The 19,476-nt window shown below is 39.1% G+C and overlaps 1 protein-coding gene across 1 annotated transcript in view; it reads left to right on the top strand.

Annotated features, from left to right (window-relative positions):
* Positions 1-19,476, top strand: part of fam135b (family with sequence similarity 135 member B) — an 80,893-nt gene that overhangs the window by 34,839 nt on the left and 26,578 nt on the right. Inside the window, exons 4-7 of the mRNA XM_074686878.1 lie at positions 6,268-6,407; positions 13,409-13,479; positions 14,210-14,383; positions 16,584-16,710. Coding sequence (XP_074542979.1) covers positions 6,268-6,407; positions 13,409-13,479; positions 14,210-14,383; positions 16,584-16,710 — 512 coding nt within the window. The remainder of the gene's footprint in view (positions 1-6,267; positions 6,408-13,408; positions 13,480-14,209; positions 14,384-16,583; positions 16,711-19,476) is intronic.

Below are 19,476 nucleotides of genomic sequence, written 5' to 3'. Positions count from 1 at the left end.
CCACCCTGTTCACCCCTTAAGTGAGATCAGAAATGTGGTCTAGACCCAGCCAATCAACAAAGAGCATCCTGTGAAAACCATTTTGGCTATTGACTGATTGGCAGAGACCTGGGCTTAAATTCACAAAGCATCTTAAAGCTGAAAGTAGCTCTGAAGGCCTTTGCACACCAACGGTAACGAGAATAAAGCAGGAAATAGCTAATAATTTTGATGTGCATGTCTATGCTCATCTGTCCAATCCAATCCAACTTTATTTGTTTAGCACTATAAAAACAAACACTGTTGACCAAAGTGCTGTACAGAGAAATCAAACAATTAAAATACAATTAAACACATGGCTAACATGAGACAAGAGAAACACTTCATGTGAAATACCACAAAAACATGTTTTAGAAATTGATACATAATTAAAACACCATTAAAAGGCATGGAAAGAGCAATCATGATAAATCAATCAAACAATTATCTTAATAAAATAAATAAAATCAGGGAGAAAACTCCTCCAAATGTTGTTTTTATAACAATATATGATTTATAATTTAATGATTTATAATCGTTGTCTTTGTAGTTTTTATGTATTTTGATGTAAAAAAACAAAAAAACAAAAAAACATGTTCATTAGGTTAATTGAACACTCTAAATTGTCCATAGGTGTGAGTGTATGCGTGAAGGGTTGCCTGTCTCTGTCTGCCCTGTGATTGGCTGGCGACCAGTCCATGGTGTACCCCGCCTCTCGCCCAATGACAGCTGGGATAGGCTTCAGCCACCAGTGACCCTGAACAGGACAAGCGGTACAGAAAATGGATGGATGGATACTAGCAAGTAAATATGTGTCTGGTGTGCAAAAGGCTTTAGTGACGTCACTCTTATACAAATTGTAGTATTCCTTAAATTCTAAGATTTTTTCTAGAATTTTCCTTCAAGTAAAACAAAAGTTATCCATAGAGCCCCTCAGAGCTTAAGAGAGCTCCTATGGTGAAAAAACTGTTAGAGGGAGGAGGACTTTAAGAAGCCTAACCCCTAATTCACACATAAAGCATGAGTATCACATCATGTACTTCCACGTACACAGCACACGCCTGTGTACATCTGTGGCTGCTCGTGGCTGTTACATTGCAAGTGCTTTTTTGCTAGAGTACGCTGCAGAAATGCGTTAATCTCTGCAGAGCAGATCGTAGCAAACAGGAAATCAGACACAAAAACGATCACAGTATCCAGTCCATTGTTCTAGATTACAGTGATGTCCTAGAGGTAACCGAGCTCCTGCTACAAGAATGCTGCATTCAGTAACGTATGACATCGTCGTGACTTTTTCACACCACTTATCAGAGTGTAATGTTAGTATTTCTACTGAAAATGCCAGCCTACTGTTTACACAACAACGGTATGGGCAGTGTTTCTGATTTCACTTCAGGGGCAGTTTTCAAAAGTTTGCGTTGTAGGTCGGCTGAAATGCTGTTTCTGTGTAAAAGCCGTTTCTGTGTAAACGCGAGGCTGAAACACAACAAAATGTCTGCATTTCGCCCTAAAACTGTTGTTGTGTAAACGGCCCCTAGTTCAAGACATATTGGGCAGGCCTCAAACACCAAGGCCAGCACAAAGCTCGGCCCCCGGAAGGCTGACCAATCAGAGTGAAGGGGGTTTGTGGAGTAGGGAGCCTAAAAGAGACAGCAGCTAAAATGAAGCATATCAGACAGAGGCTGAAATAAGGGATTTTTAAAAATCAGCAGCTGTAAAACATGTAAAGCCACCACTGGGGAATGAGTGGACAAGTAAAAGCGTGAAAAATACCCCCCTCCAGTACTAACAAATGTTCTATCAGCATGTTACAGCCCAGGCTAAGTAGTTAATTTTACTGTTAGAAAAACTGTTTCTTGTTAACAATAAAAAAATAAAAATATCCATATTTCTGTTTTGTTAATCTGCTCCTGGAGCTCAGAGCTGACACAGCTCCTACAAATCTGTCACTTCCCTGACTGACTGTGCTTCACTTACTAAACTCATTGTTTAAGCTGATGTAAAAAAGCTTCTTAGAGTCATTAAAAACAAGGAGAAATATTGTTTTATTGGCTTCCTGTTTTGTCGTACCTCTGCTGATTTCTTTGTTTCCCTTTTGAATTAAAAAATCATTTCTTTCATTGTAGGAGCAGATACCAGAGAAAAACAGCCTTCCTTTCTTCAGGTTTAATTAACCTGTCAAACAAACCAGCAGTAAAAGGATGTGTAGTGTGTGTGAGTGTGAGAGCAGCAAGGCCAACAGCAGCAGTTATAGGTTATGATTTAGTGTCTTTTGGCAGAGCCAACCAGCACGGAACAGAGGGCACGGAGGCGCCTCGGGGAGTCCTTCACAGGTCAGACACAAATAGAAAATCATTTATGTTAATTCCTGCGCACTGTTCAAAGTCTGTAATCCGCCTGGCTCGTGTGTCTGCAGACAGAGGGCAGACAGAAGCAAACAAACAAAAGGAGACATGCTGAAAACAAACATGTCACATTTGTCTGAGAGAGGCCGCAGTGCTGACACTGAGATACAACTCTTTCCACGCAGAGAACATACCCGCAGGGATTACGCCGCCTCTGTCACACATCCAGCCAGTCTTTGACAACTGTCACGCTCCCGCACATCCATCATCCCAACCAGGGCTGCTTGATGCTGCAAGTAGTGACAGTATCGTCAGGAGGCCTGCGGAGAGATGGAGTAAGACTGAGGCAGGAAAGAGCTTTACCTCAGCAGGACATGTCAGAGACCCTCATGACTCTCAGCTGGAATAGAGCTCTGCTGGGGAGGAGGTCCTACAAGTGGTTAAAATGAAGGATCATCATATTTGAGAAAAAAGAAAAACTTCTGAATTGAAGAAATTCATATGAAAACTACGACATTAATCTATCTGTGCAGCCATCAGCAGAGTGTTCTCCACCTCTCCTCCCCACTTTGACCCTACCATCCTGCTGTGGGTAGAATCTGGAGTCGTCCTCAATAAAACGTTGTCAGGCACATGATCGTTGGCACCTGAAGTCTAAAACAAGAGTCCACTGTCAGGGATTGGCAGAGAAGCGCCTACAAATGCATGTTCCCTATGAATGTAGCTACATTTAAAAAGAGAAACTGTCAGGCTTTCCAACCGCATAAGATTTATTAGCAGTAAGCTTTGTTACAACAAATAAGTTGATAAGCACTAATTTGACTTTCTCTCTGTGCCAAGTTTCTATATTTTTCCAATCTCTGCAAATTAATCTGTCACTGTCTTGATTTTTGAAAAAAAAAAATAAAAAAATAAAAAAAATAAAAATAGCTGGAACACAAGTGAGATTTCTCAGCCCACTGTGGGTTTTGACAGGATTGTCAGGAGAGGACCCAGATGCACAACTCTTAGGGTGAAAATAAAACAAAACAAAAGAATTATTTTAATCAACAGAGGTTGCAACATGAAATCACAGCTTCAGGCTGTTAGAATAAAAAAAGTACAAAAAAACTTCTAGATCAACAGAAAGTCTCAGCTGAGCTGGAAAACAAAAGATTGACTAAAATACAAATCTAAACAGGCAGAGGCTTTGATAACATAAGGCAGAGAGGACTGGACAAGGAGAGACTCTTATACAAAAGGTAATGATACACAGGTGGAAACAAGCAGGGACTGGGCTCACATTTAAAGGGAGTGAAAACACCAGTGCAGGAAGTAAAATAAACATGAAAGACAAGACTGAAGTACTGTAATGATCTGAATATAGGAAGAAGACCTCCTTTTTTGAGGCATGTATTTGGGATAAAGGCTGAATTCTTTCTTAAATTTGGTACGGCAAGCTTTTAAAACACATGCAAACCAAAACCTTGCCTTAAAAAGTTTTTAAGCGCTTCCATCAGTCCCCTCCTCTCTGCCATTCTGTATGTTACCAGTCACTGTATGGAGGTTTGTGGAGTGACAAGTGAGACAGAGAGAAATCCAACCTTTTTGAAGTGGATTTCCCAGGTAAAAAAAGTCTTATATTCAGAACAATACGGTAAAAAAAGCAAACTTAACACAACGAACACCACACAACAGGATTGAGACTTCTATGATATTTGTGATGATGAAGGTGATCTATTCAAGAGATGACCTCTTTCATCAGCAGCCTTCAGTCAACATTTGTCCCATGAGGAAGAACTGGCAGAGTCACTAATTTAATTGAAATCTCATACTGTACTCTACATAGACTGTATAAAACATGGACATAGTCCCAGCAACCAATCCACGGACACAGCCATAGTAGGCTTTGAACTTCCTTTCTTCTCTTTCCATCAGTCAAGTGAGCTGTGTCGCTGATTTGACAATCAAACAATCCTAATATATCCTAAACCATGGATTAAAAAACTCACTCACCGTACAGTGTGTGCCAATAGAAAATCAGCGTTTCAGACCCAAGCTGTTTTTGAACCAGGTTGTGAATATGTTTTTAATTGTCGTAAAAGTCTGTTTTTTGGCTGGTGTGGCTGTGATGTGCATGTAGGCCTCATTTTTTTAAACAGGATGTAGCCCCTCGGTACATCAACATTAACAATGTTCTGTTGGCTAGATTGGTGGTTCCCAAAGTGGGGGTTATGAAACTCTGATGGGGAGGAGGGTTAAAATGCCTTTCAAAAGCAAAAAACATTACGTTGTGTATTTCATTGATTATCATAAAAATATGAAGAAAAATGTAGATTTACGTTGACATTAAACCATGCAAATGGGAAATGTTTGGTCTGTTTCCCACATTTTTTTTTTGTTAAAGACCCCTGAAGTGACTGAACCAGGATATTTTTAAAGAGGCAGATTAATTTAGACAACTCAGGCAGCAATGATGATTTAATGGTAGCTGTGATTTAATGAAAATACTCCTTTAACAGTTTCTATAATTCTTCTGTTTGTATTGTTATCTCTTCCTTATTTCTCTCCTCTATTTATTGAGCATTTTACGATGTGTAAAACACCCCCCTCCGAAATGACATGTGGCGAATGAGTGGTGAAAATACGATGTCGCACACTGTTGGCAAGGAGGCCAAGCCAAGTTGGTGTCCCTAGGTGAAAAAGAGCAAGAATTATTAACCAATCAGATGAGGCTACAGTCAGACACTGCTCACCTGTGGTTGGCCAAAAGCTTTGTCAAGGGAAGCCACCCCGTCTTTGGCCTCAAACCAATCAAATCACAGTATTGTCATTTGAGAGGGCAGTTGAATAAATTAATAAGATATTTAAGCTAAGTCAAGAGGACAATGCACATGGGAATGGGTGACTGAGGGTGGGAAAGTGAAAGGGCGTGTGTTGATGTTCAAAGTGTAACATGCGTGTGTAAGTAAAGTGGGCGCTCTCTGGGCACTCTTAACAGGTCATTCCATTACATGAAATAGTGATATACAAGCTGCAACATAATCTTTTATGTACTACACTCCCTAAAAAATCATACAGATTAGAGGCTTTGTCTCACTTAGCTTCCTCAAAAAAAAATCTCCACGCCACGCCACTGGTGCCGATGTCTGTCAGACATTTTTTAATCTTGAAATTAAGCTGATGTGTCTGGACTCATCTATCAGGGGGTTGTGATGTGACTTAGGGCTGGACAATTAATCGGATTTTAATCGTGATTTCAATTTTGCCATCTGACTCATAAAAACAATATAATCGAAGAAAAACAATTAATATGCCACACAGTGTAGATGTATGCAAGTTCCTGTGCTTCATAGCTCTTCTGTGTTCCATGTGCAGCCACAGCGAGTGTGTGTGACTTATGTGTATCAATAATACTGTATGTGCCACTTGCTGGTTCTTTAAAGTTGTGTTTAAATCAGTGCTGAAGTTTTTGAAAAAATAAATAATCGTGTATATTAATCGTGATTTCAATATCACTTAAAATAATCAGGATTCTTATTTTTACCATAATCGCCCAGCCCTCATGTGACTACAGTGTGTCGGATTACTACCAAAACATCATCATATCAGAGGGTACACACTTAGATCCCTCACCAATCCCAGTCTTAACCTCTGCAGATGTCAGGTCACACATTTTAAACACTTGTTATGTATTTTATAATCTGTATATTCTTAAATCTGAGCGTTTTCTGCAAACATCAGGAGGGTCACCAGCCAAACTAACAGCCTTTTTTATTTCTGCTAATGGTAACACATTATTTTTTCTGATTGAAGCCCCTGTTTTCTCATGTGAAACTGTTTTCTTGTGTCTGCATGCAGTGATGTTGCAGTAATGTTGCAGTTAAGTGTCTCAGTGTGATTGTGTTGTTGTGTCTTTCTACAGAAGAATGCAGCTTCAGCTCAGCAGGAGTATACGACGGCACCGTGTTCAGCCGGATATTTCAGATCCTTTACAGAAATGAGGAGATCTCTGTGAACGACTGCATGATCTTCAAAGTCCACCTGCTTTTGGACGGAGAAAGGGTGAGTCATGCTGGTGACATTTTCTGCTCTTACACACACACACACACACACACACACACACACACACACACACACACACAGTGCTCCTCCCTGTTGAATGAATAGATGAAGACAGAGTGGGGAACGTTGTTTGGCTGCTTTATACCCGAGCAGCTTGGCTGTAAAATGCACAGCAGATAATTACAATGAAAGCAGCTGTATAGTAGTTCAATTAAATGGTCGTTAATTAATGGGTTTTATCATCCACTGCTCCCTCCTACACGCATTTAAAACCCTGTTCCTACCGTCCAACACAAACAATACTTTCTTTTCATAAGGGAGAGATTTATGTCAGTTAATGACTGCAGAGACCCAACTGTACGATGAAATGAATAATTTACACAATGATGCAAATCAAGGAGAAAAAAGAACCCAGAGACGGGTGTCAGTGTGACCCGTATGTCAATGAATGTCTTCTTATTTTTTTAAATCAGCCCTGTGAGAAGTAGCCTGCCTTAAACCAGGAATAACCACAGACTGGTTGCATGCAGAGATGCACTTGTTGCCCTCTCTTGTTCAGTTAAAGTTGGGTTAATCACTGTTCTACATGGGAGTTTTGAGGTTCAAAGTAGAAATGTTTCTCTGACTGTTTTATGCTTTGTGTTCAGGTGACGCATCAGATTATTTTCTCCAGCAGCAGAGACAGTTTGGTTTTAAATGAGGCACACAGGTACAGCATTTCTTAAAAGGGGCTGTGAGGAGTTTGAAAGAGATTGAGATGAGATTGTCAGCACCAATATAGGTTATTTCAAAATGCTACCTCGTAGCCTCCCGATCAGGTCGAGCAAGACTAGATTGATTTACTACATGTCTAGGTCTCTATGACAACACCACATTGGCTGATGAAGTTTAGTAGAGAGAAGAGAGATCTGTGTTTTTCTCTACTGACAATTTCTGTGATTAATTTTGTAGTGATGGTGGACACTGGAGCCTAACTGTTAGACAGAAGAAGGACAGAAGATCAGAAGAAAGATAAACAGGAGAGAGATAGAGCACAAGCTAAAGGCTAACACAGGAGCTAAACTGTTCATGCTAATGTTGACTCCAACCCACAGTCAGCAGTTATTCTGCCATGGTCTGTTCAAACTTGAGAGTCTATCAATAAAATGAAGAGTGAGGTTACGTTAGCTCTGATTGGTAGATGACTGGCAGGACAGAACCAGCATTCACTAACATTACACATTACAGACATGTCTTAGAGCACCGGGCTGTCAGAGCTATGTATGAATGGCTACTAAACTACTGTACCAACTGACAGTTCGCTTGTTGTCATGTTTCAAACAACAGCTCTACGTTGCTGAACTGATAGATACCTTACCTCGTGGCAATTTACTCAGTAACCTTAACAAAGAAAAATTGTTCCAAAACAAACACACGCCTGGTTAAAAGTTACATCTTTAAAACAGTGTGTGTGAGACTCCGGGCCACAAGGTGGCAAGGCAGTCCAATTAAAGCAGATCCTTCTATCATCTTCAAAGTTGGCACTTTGGGTATAAACTGCAACTTTGAGACTTAGGCTTGGTTTGAGGCTGCAGGTTTATTGAAAATTGTTCACAGGGTACTGTGAAACGTAACTAGCACCAAAAATGATAAACTATAGCCCCCAGACAAACATGTGAAAACTGTATTTATATAAAACACACACAAACACACCTCTGTGTCCTACTACCTAACATGAGCCCAAGTTATCCCTGGACCCCGTCCCACACAGATGTGATGTAATCACTTGAGCTCTGTAAATCTCAATACAAACAGTAATTCATGCAATCCTCTCATAGTTTTCATCACCCATAGATAAATAGATAGATAAATAAATAAACAACCAGCAATGTTAGATCTGTGCTAACATTGACAGGGTAAGCTGACAAATCAGGTGACACAGTGTTACAACTGGATGAGTTCAGGGTCAGGTCATAAAAATCCCTTCAAGGCAATAAAACTTAACCAGGACATGTTCAAATGTCAAGACAACTAACATCCTTTCTGTGTCTTTGACGGATTTGTTTAATTTTCCAGGTGAATAGAAGATACAGTATATTGAATATGGGATGACTTTGACTCCAGAATGAGAACTCAAGAGTTTTAACTACATCACCACAAGTATCTATACAAAACTCTTTCAAAACAAAAATTCAAATTAAGTTAAAAAAAAAAAAAAAAAAAAAAAAAAAAAAAAAACTGGCATTAAGGAACCATAATAAATTTGTGATGAATCACGAGTTAATAGAATTATTTGTTTGACAGTCCTGATAAACACAAGTGTTGTTGTACTGAAGATGGCACATTGTGTTTTTTTCTGTCTTTATATTGTCCTTCTGGTTCCCCTGTAGTAGTGCTCTAAAGCACCAATGGGCTGTGTTATAGGCTGTAAGAGCAGCAACATAAACCAGAGTTCAATAAAAGACGAAAATCTACAGACTTTCCCAAAATCATTATCTAGTTCTATTGGTATAACATTGGGCTGAATTTCATAACTTTTTACCAACAGGCTAAAATAATTGCCAAACCTGGCTCATTTTATAAAGACATGGCATCAAACAATAACAAAACGTGTGTTAATTAACAAAATGCTATAATATTACTCTTTAACACCAATTTAAAAAAAAGAAAAAAAGAAAGAAAGAAAGAGAAAAAAAATAGAAGAAAAGTTGCCTGTCAGAAAGTGGGTGGGTCAGGGGCTGTTGGGCCCACCCATAACGCCACCTCTGCTCTATCTGTCTGATAGATATTTTAGCTACTGTCTCTTTAAGGCCCCCCGCTCGACACACCCCCTTTCCTCTGATTGGCTGACCCTCTGAAGGCCTATTTTGGCCAGAGCTAGGGGCTGCGGAGTTTGAGACCAGCTTCTCCAACATGACATGAAGCAGTCACGAGATCCTTATGTGATGGCTTCTTCATTTATAAATCTTGTGCAGATTTTTTTGCTGTTGGTATTTTTCAAACTTACTGTTTTCAGCAGTTCACAGACAGATTCAGGGTCAGAAAGATAAAGTTTCAGTTTTACATATAAAGATATTCTTATTTCAAGGAAGTGAGCAAATTACTTTTCTTACCTCATTTGCAGAGTCAGGCGTCACTTTTGTCTCTTAACATCTTTAAATTAGACATTCTGGACCCATCAGGTGAATGTGGCTCATTAAAGTCCAACAGAACAAGTTAAACAACAAATTGGACATAAGCGCTCTCAGTTTTGCAGTGTGCAGCACAACAGTACATTATCTGTCAGTCTTTGGATCACCTGTGATCTTCGCTGATTTGTATAAACTTCAAAAGTGAATCAAATTTCTGCTTACTTCAGAGAACTTGTTTTGTTTCTGTCACTTTCCATCAGTTATGATACCTGCTGAAAAACAGCTCTGCCAAACAAGCACACTGAGAGGTGTTAATTGAGTTCAGCAGCTTGCCTCTTTAAATTAACGCTCAGTAATGCTCAGACAAATGCAAATTGCCTGTGCCCCAGACTGACCATGTTCAGCCGAAATGATCAGGCGTGTAAACCCCGCAGACAGTTATTGATGTGCTGTCCTGGACTATTTCACTGTGGGCACGACCCTGAAAATCCACTCTGCCTGTTTTTGTTGTTGGGAGCCACCGGAGCTCAAATAGATCAGCGGTGACAGCATGTGACAGGCCTGAGGCAGAGATGTGGGGGAGTAGAGATGGGCCTGCGCCGAGCTAATCATTCATATGATGGCCATGTGTCAGGCGCTGACACTACCCTGCTCGACTGCTGATCTTTGACATATGTGTGGACGCCTGAAGATCTCTGCTGCAGCTGAGATGATTTGTGTTTTAGCGGATTTCATGAGATGTAGAACTTCTTGTTGAAGTTCAGACACAGAAGAGCTTTAAGGCGTATCACATTTCAGCTGTAAGCGCTCCCGGAGGCTCTCTGCTCATTAACCTTCTGAGGTTATCTGCTGCTCACAGCCACTGATAGCAGGGACAGAAATAGCCCCTCATTTCCCCTGTGTGAGCCTGTATGTATGCTTAATCAATCAGAACATCAATATGGGACAGAAGTGCAAAGATTTGGCTGTTTGAAGCTGCATGTTCACTGAAAATGCAAAAAAAAAGCTAAATAGACAAACTGTGTGCATCATGCATTTTAATGAATGCACTTAAGATTTTAAAAGGCCCTTCCTGACGGGTTCAAACCTTTGATTTTTCCGCTTTGATTTCCAAACGAGGACAGGTTTCATATTTAAATAAGGCGTGATGAAACACTGAACATGAAAGTAATTTAAATCTATTAACCTCCATATGAAGAAACACCCTACACAGTCTGTAGATCTCGTTAAAGCTATGGAAAAAATCAGTCACCTGTCTACAGCAAAAACTCAATGCTAAAGAATGCCAAAGTCTTAATTCTCGTTATAAATGTCCATGGAAACTGAATATTAATCCCTTCACAGCCACAAAAACCAGTGTGAGTGGACGTCTTATCTCTCTGAGCAGCAGGACTGAGAGATAGAGGAAATCATTCCCCCCTGCAGCCATTTGGCTTTATAACTCTAGCCAATTGGAGATGAGCTGGCAGACACCTGAACGTCTTGTTTCATGTGATTTTTATAATTTAATCTGCTTCACAAGGAATGAGAAAGTTGTTATTAAAATAAGAAAATGATATATTTTTTTATATAAATCTTAAATCCAAAAGCAGTAAAGCTGGAGGAAAAAATGATTAAATTAAATTAAATGAATAGAAATCAGTTTAACTCACTAGTTAAATCTTAACAAAATAAATTAAATCATAAATCAGAACTAGTGTTAACTCCATGAAAGCTTTGACTCAACCATTTTATCATTTTAAATTAAAAGCCAGATAAAAAATGTATGACTAGGCCTCGTATGTATGTCGAGTCATTAGCAATGAAATCAGACAGTTTGTACTTATTTTTGGGGAAAAAAAAAAGAAGAGGCAGGATTAACAGCTGCAAGAGGAAAGTTACTTATATTAAGAGCAAATTTCTCTTGTTCCATTGGCAGATTTCTTTAATTGGTACAAGTAGGGATGGGTACCTTTCACATTTGAAACGATACAGTACCGATGCCCTGTACCTGGCAATCGGTATCAATACTCAACATTACAAATTTTTGGTACTTTTTTGTGTTTATGTGGTAAAAAATAGAAATTTGTTTAATAATAAAATCTCTTTTTTTCAATTTAACATATTTATTCTTCAATTTAACCATGAAATATTGTGTTCATGTCCAGCCTGCAGAATCACCTACTCATCCACCACCTCACAGTCACAAGGATGCATTTAGGTACCTAAGCATGGTACCTTTAAGCCGCGTTTCCACCAAGCAACGGTTCATCTCGGTACGGCGCACATTTTGTGGCGTTTCCACTGACTTATCCCTGGACAGATCCCCAAATAACCGAGACGAGCCATCCCACTTTTTGGGACCCTTTCCAATGGGTGCCAGACTTAACCGATCCGATCTGAAGGTGGAGCCACAACACTGATTGATTGGTCAAAAGAATCATCACTTACCGTGCAACAACGGCTGCATTTCTCCTGGCGGCACACAGCCTTTTCTGAAACAAAACTTGATTGTTCTTTGTATCAAAGAGCTACATGCCAATCACAGAGAGGATGAAATGCTGCATGTCTTCATCTGTGCTCTTTGTTTACTGTATTGCGTCTTCTTTGTTGGACATAATAGCAGGGTACACTGTGTTGCGCTGCTACGGCGTCACGCTATTGTTTAACAGCTGCAGCCTCCGGCATCTGGCTTACACACCGCCTACCATGACAGGGCACAGTTTGCTGTGGGAACGCAAATGGGATCACGCTTAACTGTATCAAACTGTGCCAAACTGTACTGAACCGACCCGGACTGCTTGGTGGAAACGCAGCTTTAGTTTTTACATGAATCGGTACCCAATACTTTTGACTGAATTCGGTAGGTACCTATAAAACAACCTAATTTGGTACCCATCCTTAGTTACAAGCTATTCCGACCTCATTTTTGTCGTCAATAACTTGAAACAAGACATATTTCTGGACTGATAAGTTGAATGCAGCTCATATTAAGTATAACAAGACATTTTTTACTTAAAATAAGACAAACACTTGTGGTAAGATTTAAGTTTTGTGCAGTATTAATGGCTCCTACACTATCAGCAATTCTGTGGATATGAGCTGAATGCTTCCCAAACAAATCCACTTTGTAGTGAATTCATCTTTCAGTGGGGAAACAAGTGGTCGTCCATGTAAAATGATATTTATGATATTTTCTAAATTATATTTAGCCAACTTTTCCATTTATCCTCATTTCTTATCTTTGATGATGACTCACTGTCGTAACAGCTGTTTGTTCAGTCTAGACTCTTCTAATTAAATGTCCATTTCTTCTGCAGAAAAAAAAAAAGTTTTTCTTGCTCTTTTTCTCAGGGACACTCTAACTGCTAACCATGTTTATGGCTGTTTATGTAAAGTCAGGGTGAAGGAAGTCACATAAAGCCAGATGATAAGGTTTAACAGAAGTTTAAATAAAAATAATAAGACAGCCGGGCAGTCTGAACAACAAAACCACACAGGGCACTTCAGACTAATACTCAGCACAGCACCAGCTGTAACAAAAAAAAGTCTGTTCTCTGTTTTTAAAGACACACAGAAAGTCTGGTATCACTGTTTCATTGTCCAGGCTGAGAGTTTCAGAGCTGTGGGGCATAAAAACAGAAAGCCATCGCTCCTTGTGGGGGGCAGATGAGGAATATTTAAAAGCGAGGCCTGACTGAGACCATGTGGAGGCGCAGCATCATGGTGATGCATTCTGCTCTTATAGAAATGCATGTACAATGTATGTTGTATGAGTTGTTTCCAGCTCATCCTACAAATACTTTGTTTGTATCTTTGTGTGTTTGTTTTGTCATCTCTGGAGGACACTGATTTACAAACTCCTGAAATCTACCGTGAAGCTAAACCTGACCTGACTTTAATCTTCCACAGGTGGAGGAAGCCCTGAGTGAGGTGGACTTTCAGTTGAAGCTGGATCTTCATTTCACAGACAATGAGCAACAGTAAGTTTGTGAGGTGTTTCAGACTGTGTGTGTGTGTGTTTATGTGTGTGAGAGAGAATGCTAGACTCTCCCTCCCTCCCCTCTGAGCTTTTATGCAAGAGTGAGAATACAAACTAGGCATGAATAGGGGCTATTATGTCCTCTGGCTCATAGCCATCTCTTTGCACACCTGAACACTTTTGTGCTTGCAGTACATGATTGCTGTCATTTGTCTGCCTGCTCTGGACAAATAAAAGACAAATTGATGGGCAGTTTGCATTAGTACAAATGAAAACGGGGCAGTTTTTGTTGAGACTTTGCGTTTGTGTTTACCAGAAACTGCACATCACTGGAGAGGACTTAGTGTTTTGTTGTGTTAAAACCCTAAATTCACAGGTTTGTCATACCTTTGTGATTATAGGACTCTTCAGCTCCACTGAGCTCTTCTTATTATACTGCGCACTGGCTGCTTCAGCTATGAGTGCCCACAAGGTCTCCATTACCATTCCAGTCAAGATGTGGAGTCTGTCTTTCTCAGGGCAGTGCTCATAATGATGTTGGATTATTTTCTGCAGCAGAGACATCTTTTTAGAGTCTTGTAAAAGAAAAAAAATGTGTAAGGGATAACTACACATCCTTAAACAAAGATGGGCTTTCCGCTGTTCCAGGGGTCAGAGGTAAAGTCCTTTGCATTGGTTTCTCTCTTCTGGTGCTTTTGAAGGATCACTTTGTCTCTTCTTCCACTCCTCAGGCTGGCAGACATAGTGACTGTTCCACTGATCAGTAGTCGGACGCTCAGCCTCCATTTCCACCCACGGAGAGGCCTCCACCACCACGTCCCAGTCATGTTCGACTACTTCCACCTGTCCGTCATCTCTGTCACCACACATGCTTCACTGGTTGCCTTACATCAGCCGCTAATCAGGTACAGCTGGAGACGCCTCTCCAAACAGATGTCAGATCCACGGAAGCATAAATACTTTGAGATGATAAAAACGGTCTGATTTTAAACAGACAGAGCAGCCATTCCCTGTGAAGCTGTAACTTTTAGGGCTCCCCCTAGTGACTGGCTGCAGTATAGTTCATAAACAAACATTTTCTGACTCTGACTGCAGTTATGCTGATTTGGTGGGTGTAGTTTAACTGTTACTGGCTATTGTGAGAACACCATCTGAGAGTTTAATAGGACTGATGAATTAATAGGTTAAAAATTGTAAATGGTCATGTGTCAAATGCTATTACACCAACATGAGTGCAAACTACAAATTTAAACAAACATCTAATGTGTATTTTGAGCAGGTTTATACTTAATATCTACCTTTATTCGACACTCAACCTTCTACAAACCCAATTTGAAAAGCATGGTCGGAAATTGAGTTTATTTTTTTGAAATTGTATTTCACCTACACTGTAAAAAAAGGGGAAGAAAGAAAAAAAAAGAAAAACATGAAAGCACTGGACCTTGGTTTAAGAGAGCAGAGATGGTAAAACTGTTTTTTTTTTTTCCTTTTAAATGACAAATAAACATAATATGCCATAATTGGTGTAACATATATATATATATATATATATATATATATATATATATATATATATATATATATATATATATATATATATATATAATTTTTATACATAAAAATGTAATTTTTAAGTAAAAAATACTTAAACATTTGGGGTCATTAACCATAAAATTTGATTTTTTTTTTATTATAAAGTTACTGCAAATATCTGTAAACCTACTAGCATTTTGTTGTTTGCTAAGAAAACAGGAAACATCTGTTAAAAATTACAGAAGATTTCCCATGAAATTACATTTATTACAGTGTACTAGAAAATTTGACTGTCTGGATTCCTTTACTGCAAAACAATAAACATTGACTGCAGTTGCACAATTCACTTTCAGCTCAGCCTGACATTGGTCAAAGTCAAGTGTGCTCCATTACTTTTCCTTATGGAAATCAACATCCTAACAGTCATGCCACACTGTACCGAAAAAGAATTTTGTATTTTTGAATCTAAGGAACATAGAGAGTTATATTCTCAAGAAGGTTAAATGCAGTTTCAAAGAAAAAACACTCAAAACATTATTTCCAACTTCAGATGTTTTTTTTTAATTCAATTTAATTCAAATTTGGTTTCTAGTGGCACAAATATCAGCCCAAAGGGGTTATCATTTCTGGACACCAGCTACAGATCAAACAGACATTTATATACTGCTAACAGTTTGAACTCAGAGTTTAAAGAAAGCTAACTGGTCTGTATAAATGTTTGCCAAATGCTGCTTCTGTTGCCAAAATGCATGCTTATCTTAGTGATGACGCAGGGCCTAAGGAAGTGTTTTGACTTGTTGTTTATTCTATCAGTCAATGTTTCAAACAGACCACTGGGATAATTTGTTAGCTGTAGTTTGCTAACTTAGCCAACCTAGCCTATGGTAGCTTCACAAGATACGCTACATTGTGTATGCAGAGCTAGCTTATGTAGGCTTCTTTTGTTGTACAATTTTAAACAGTATGTTTTCACTAGTACATATTTTGTAAGTAAGTGCTCGTTTTACTTTTTCATTTTTGTTGTGGTTAATGTTGGCCTAAGGTAGGAAGTATAGGAAGCTAATGACTGCTTTAAACTGAAATCATGTGACTTTTTTTCTCATTGTAAAGCAATACTTATTTTACACCAGCTTGGTATTTTGACAATCTGAAAGCCTGATGGGCCTCATTGATTCATTTATATGGCTCAATTACAAATGTTAGTTGGATATTTGTTATATTTTCCCTGTGGACCATCAAAATTGTTCAGTTTCCCACAGGAGTGGAACAGAAGGTGAGGGGACTGCTAGCTCAGCCGTTTCCTCCTACGTGTTTATTTTGGCAGTTACATAAGGTGTGTCCATTAGCTGCTGAAATGGATACTTTTCCAAACACTTACCTGATTAATTCAGCTGTCAATACCATAGAGTCACTCTTTACCCGCGCATTACATAGATTACTTCAGCTCTTGATTGATTGGAGTTGTAGCAGCTTCCATCTCTCTGCGTATCTGTCTTCCCTCACACACACACACACACACACACTAACGCACGCTTGTGCTTTGTCCCTGCGTGTGTCCTGTTCTCTCTGCAGCTTTGCACGTACAGGGAAGGGCTCTTGGCTGGGGAAAGGCTCACCGGAGAGTGCGAGCGACCCATCTGCCATGACTGTTGAGAACCTTGTGTTCGGAGCTGGCTACTGCAAGCCTGTCGTCTCTGAGGTATGTTAACCTTTAGCAGTTCAGCTGCATCCTGAAAGCAAGTCACAGACATCTGACCTCACATTTTGTGTCACTGAGCTGAAAATGGCCAAAAATGAGCCGGGAGTCATCCTCTTTCAACGGTGGCTCGTTTTCTTTTGTGAGCAGGCTGATAAGGCCGAGAGATGACATGAGTGTGCTCTGGTTCAGGGACAGAGGCCAGCAAATTTAGATATGATTTGATTTGACGTGTCAACCAGAAGCAAGAGGATTCAGCCTAAATTGAGTAGAGATTCAGTCTGGTCTGGATTACTGATTCTGGACCTGTGGGCCTCCAGATCAGTCGCTTGTTTGGGCTGTGCAGAGTCTTAAGGCTTAAAGACCAGAGGCTAACACACAGATTATTACTGTGCTGTTCTGTGGCTTTTCATAATATCTGATTAACCCACCTGCCCAGGCATGCCGGCTCCAGGCGAAGCATCTGGAAGTGATAGCAGCTCTCCCTGGAAATGATGCCGCAGTCTTATCACCTCGCTCTCATTCCTCTGGGCTTGTTTACAGAACAGTTCAGCAGCACGTGTGATGACAGGAAAGACAATCCAATTAATGATATCATGAGTATTAATTAAAATTTAATGACAAACACACTGTCAGTGCTCTATTTTACCTGAGCAGCAGATTTGAAATAATTAATGGTATCATGAAATTAGAGTCAGAGTTTTTTCACTTGAACTGATACACAGTGAAACTGAAACTCAGCCTTAAGGATGTTGGAAGACGGATTTAGCGGAGAGGCTGATCCAGGTTACATCCACCAGTTTCAACCAAAGGCTCTTTTTGGGGGCAATAACCTTATGTTTGTTCTGATCCAGACTTTCTTCAGAGATAAGCTGCAGCCTGAGTACAGCACAGGCATTGTCTTGAAACATATTGTAGATGTGGTATTATTTATTTTAACTTCCACTGACAAACATTAAATTAAATTGATCTCAATACCTTGATACCTTAATGCTGTGAAGTTAACGTGTGCAGGGGGTAAAAGAAAATCACAAGATTCGCTCAAATTATGGGATAACCAATGTGACAAATACTGCTTGGGATTATTTTTGTCCCTTTCCAAACTTTCTGGGTCAGATATGAGGTCAGAACTTGCTAGCATACTCCGTAATTTGACGTATAAATTAAGTAACATCAGTTAACTCAAAGACAAGGACTTTGTAGTATGGCAACAATGGAGGAGGCTACTGGAAAATCAGAGCACAATTGAAAACATCAACATAACCATTAACATTAACCACACAGCAGCAATAAAAAACAACAGTTTTGGATGTTCAAGCATTCAATGGTATCATACCACAGCACGGCGCTCTATAGTAACCAGAAGTTCACATGAAATCTAATTTTTAATCAGATTTAAGTCATTCTGGCCTGTGCATAACATCTATTGTCATCGGGGGGTTGATACTGAACAACAACAAGCTTATTACCCCTTCCATTTTCTTCTTCTTTCTAATGCATTTTAATGTTAACATAAAAATGTACTGTTTGTTGTTAATGTTCAGTGAATCAAAAATTTGGAAGTACCTTCAAACACTTGCGAAAAAACTCTCCTTTTCGCAGTCTCTCTAGACCAAGGGTCTGCAACTTTTGTTTTCATAGGAGCAATTTGGCCTTGGCTCACCTGGATTAAAATGATTCAGGAGCCAAAAAATCTACTTTATCTTCACAATAAAGAGACCAATGAGTGGATAAAATTCTATCCATAGTAAAATTTAAGTGACCAGAAGTTTTTTTTTAATTTATCAAATTGTTTATGTGATGTCTTAGTTTTTGTTAATTTGTAATAAAGGTAATTAAAAAAATATTAATATAAAAAATTAAAATACTTGCTGAAATTGCAAAAAAATGCATACATTTCATAAAATTATGAACTTGTAAATTTTTTTTTGAAATTAAAAAAAAATATTCAATTATATAGTTTCATGAAATTGCAAAAATGTCAAAAGTTTTGAACAATACTTGAATTGATAACATATATTATAATATCACTCAAATCTTTATTTCTTGTTGTTTGCTATTGTCTCACCACATATCAAGCATGTACAACAAGCCAGCATGTTAAAAGTTAAATCTGTCCATCCACATCCATATCTTTATTTTCTTCCAGATATGTGTTTTGTGGATTTAGTTTTCTTACCAGGGGTAAGTTGGTGGGCTGTTGATGTTGTGGGAGGTGAAGTAGAGTGGTGGCAGGCTTTATTACAAGATGTGATGCATATTTAGTAATGAAATGGTAACGCACAATGTCGTTCAGCGTCAATGTATTTAATCATCAGTTTCCTGTGTAAGAAAAATTAAAAAAAATATTTTTTAAAGCTAAAAGGATTCAAAGAGCTACATGAGCCTCCAAATGCGCAGATTGAAGACCTCTGCTCTCAGGGGTAAGCACCCCCAAGTGTCATATCCCCAAATCGTCCCACCTACTGTGGCTGTTCCATCAGTAAACTACTGCGATGGTTTAACATGAAAGATGTTTCACATTTCATCTTCCATCAGTGTATGAATGTGGTGTGTCTGGGGGAGTGTTACAACAAAAATACAGCACATTGTGCAATTAACAAAGGAAATAGCAGAGATGCTTGATCAGAGTTTTCAACACAAATCATCTTTATTTGTGCATGAATTTTGACACTGTGGCATTGTGGGAAAGCTTTCTTATTGGAGCTCATCTCTGGACTGGAGGTCTGAAAAATGAAAACTTGTAAAAGCAGTGCTTCCTTTATTCAG

The sequence above is a fragment of the Halichoeres trimaculatus genome, unplaced genomic scaffold (genome assembly GCF_033239565.1).
Source record: "Halichoeres trimaculatus isolate MK-OKI-2021-1 unplaced genomic scaffold, fHalTri1.1 fHalTri1_scaffold_14, whole genome shotgun sequence".
NCBI classification, from domain to species: domain Eukaryota; kingdom Metazoa; phylum Chordata; class Actinopteri; order Labriformes; family Labridae; genus Halichoeres; species Halichoeres trimaculatus.
The sequence above is the reverse complement of the archived record's forward strand: the minus strand, read 5'-3'. Positions and strand labels throughout refer to the sequence as shown.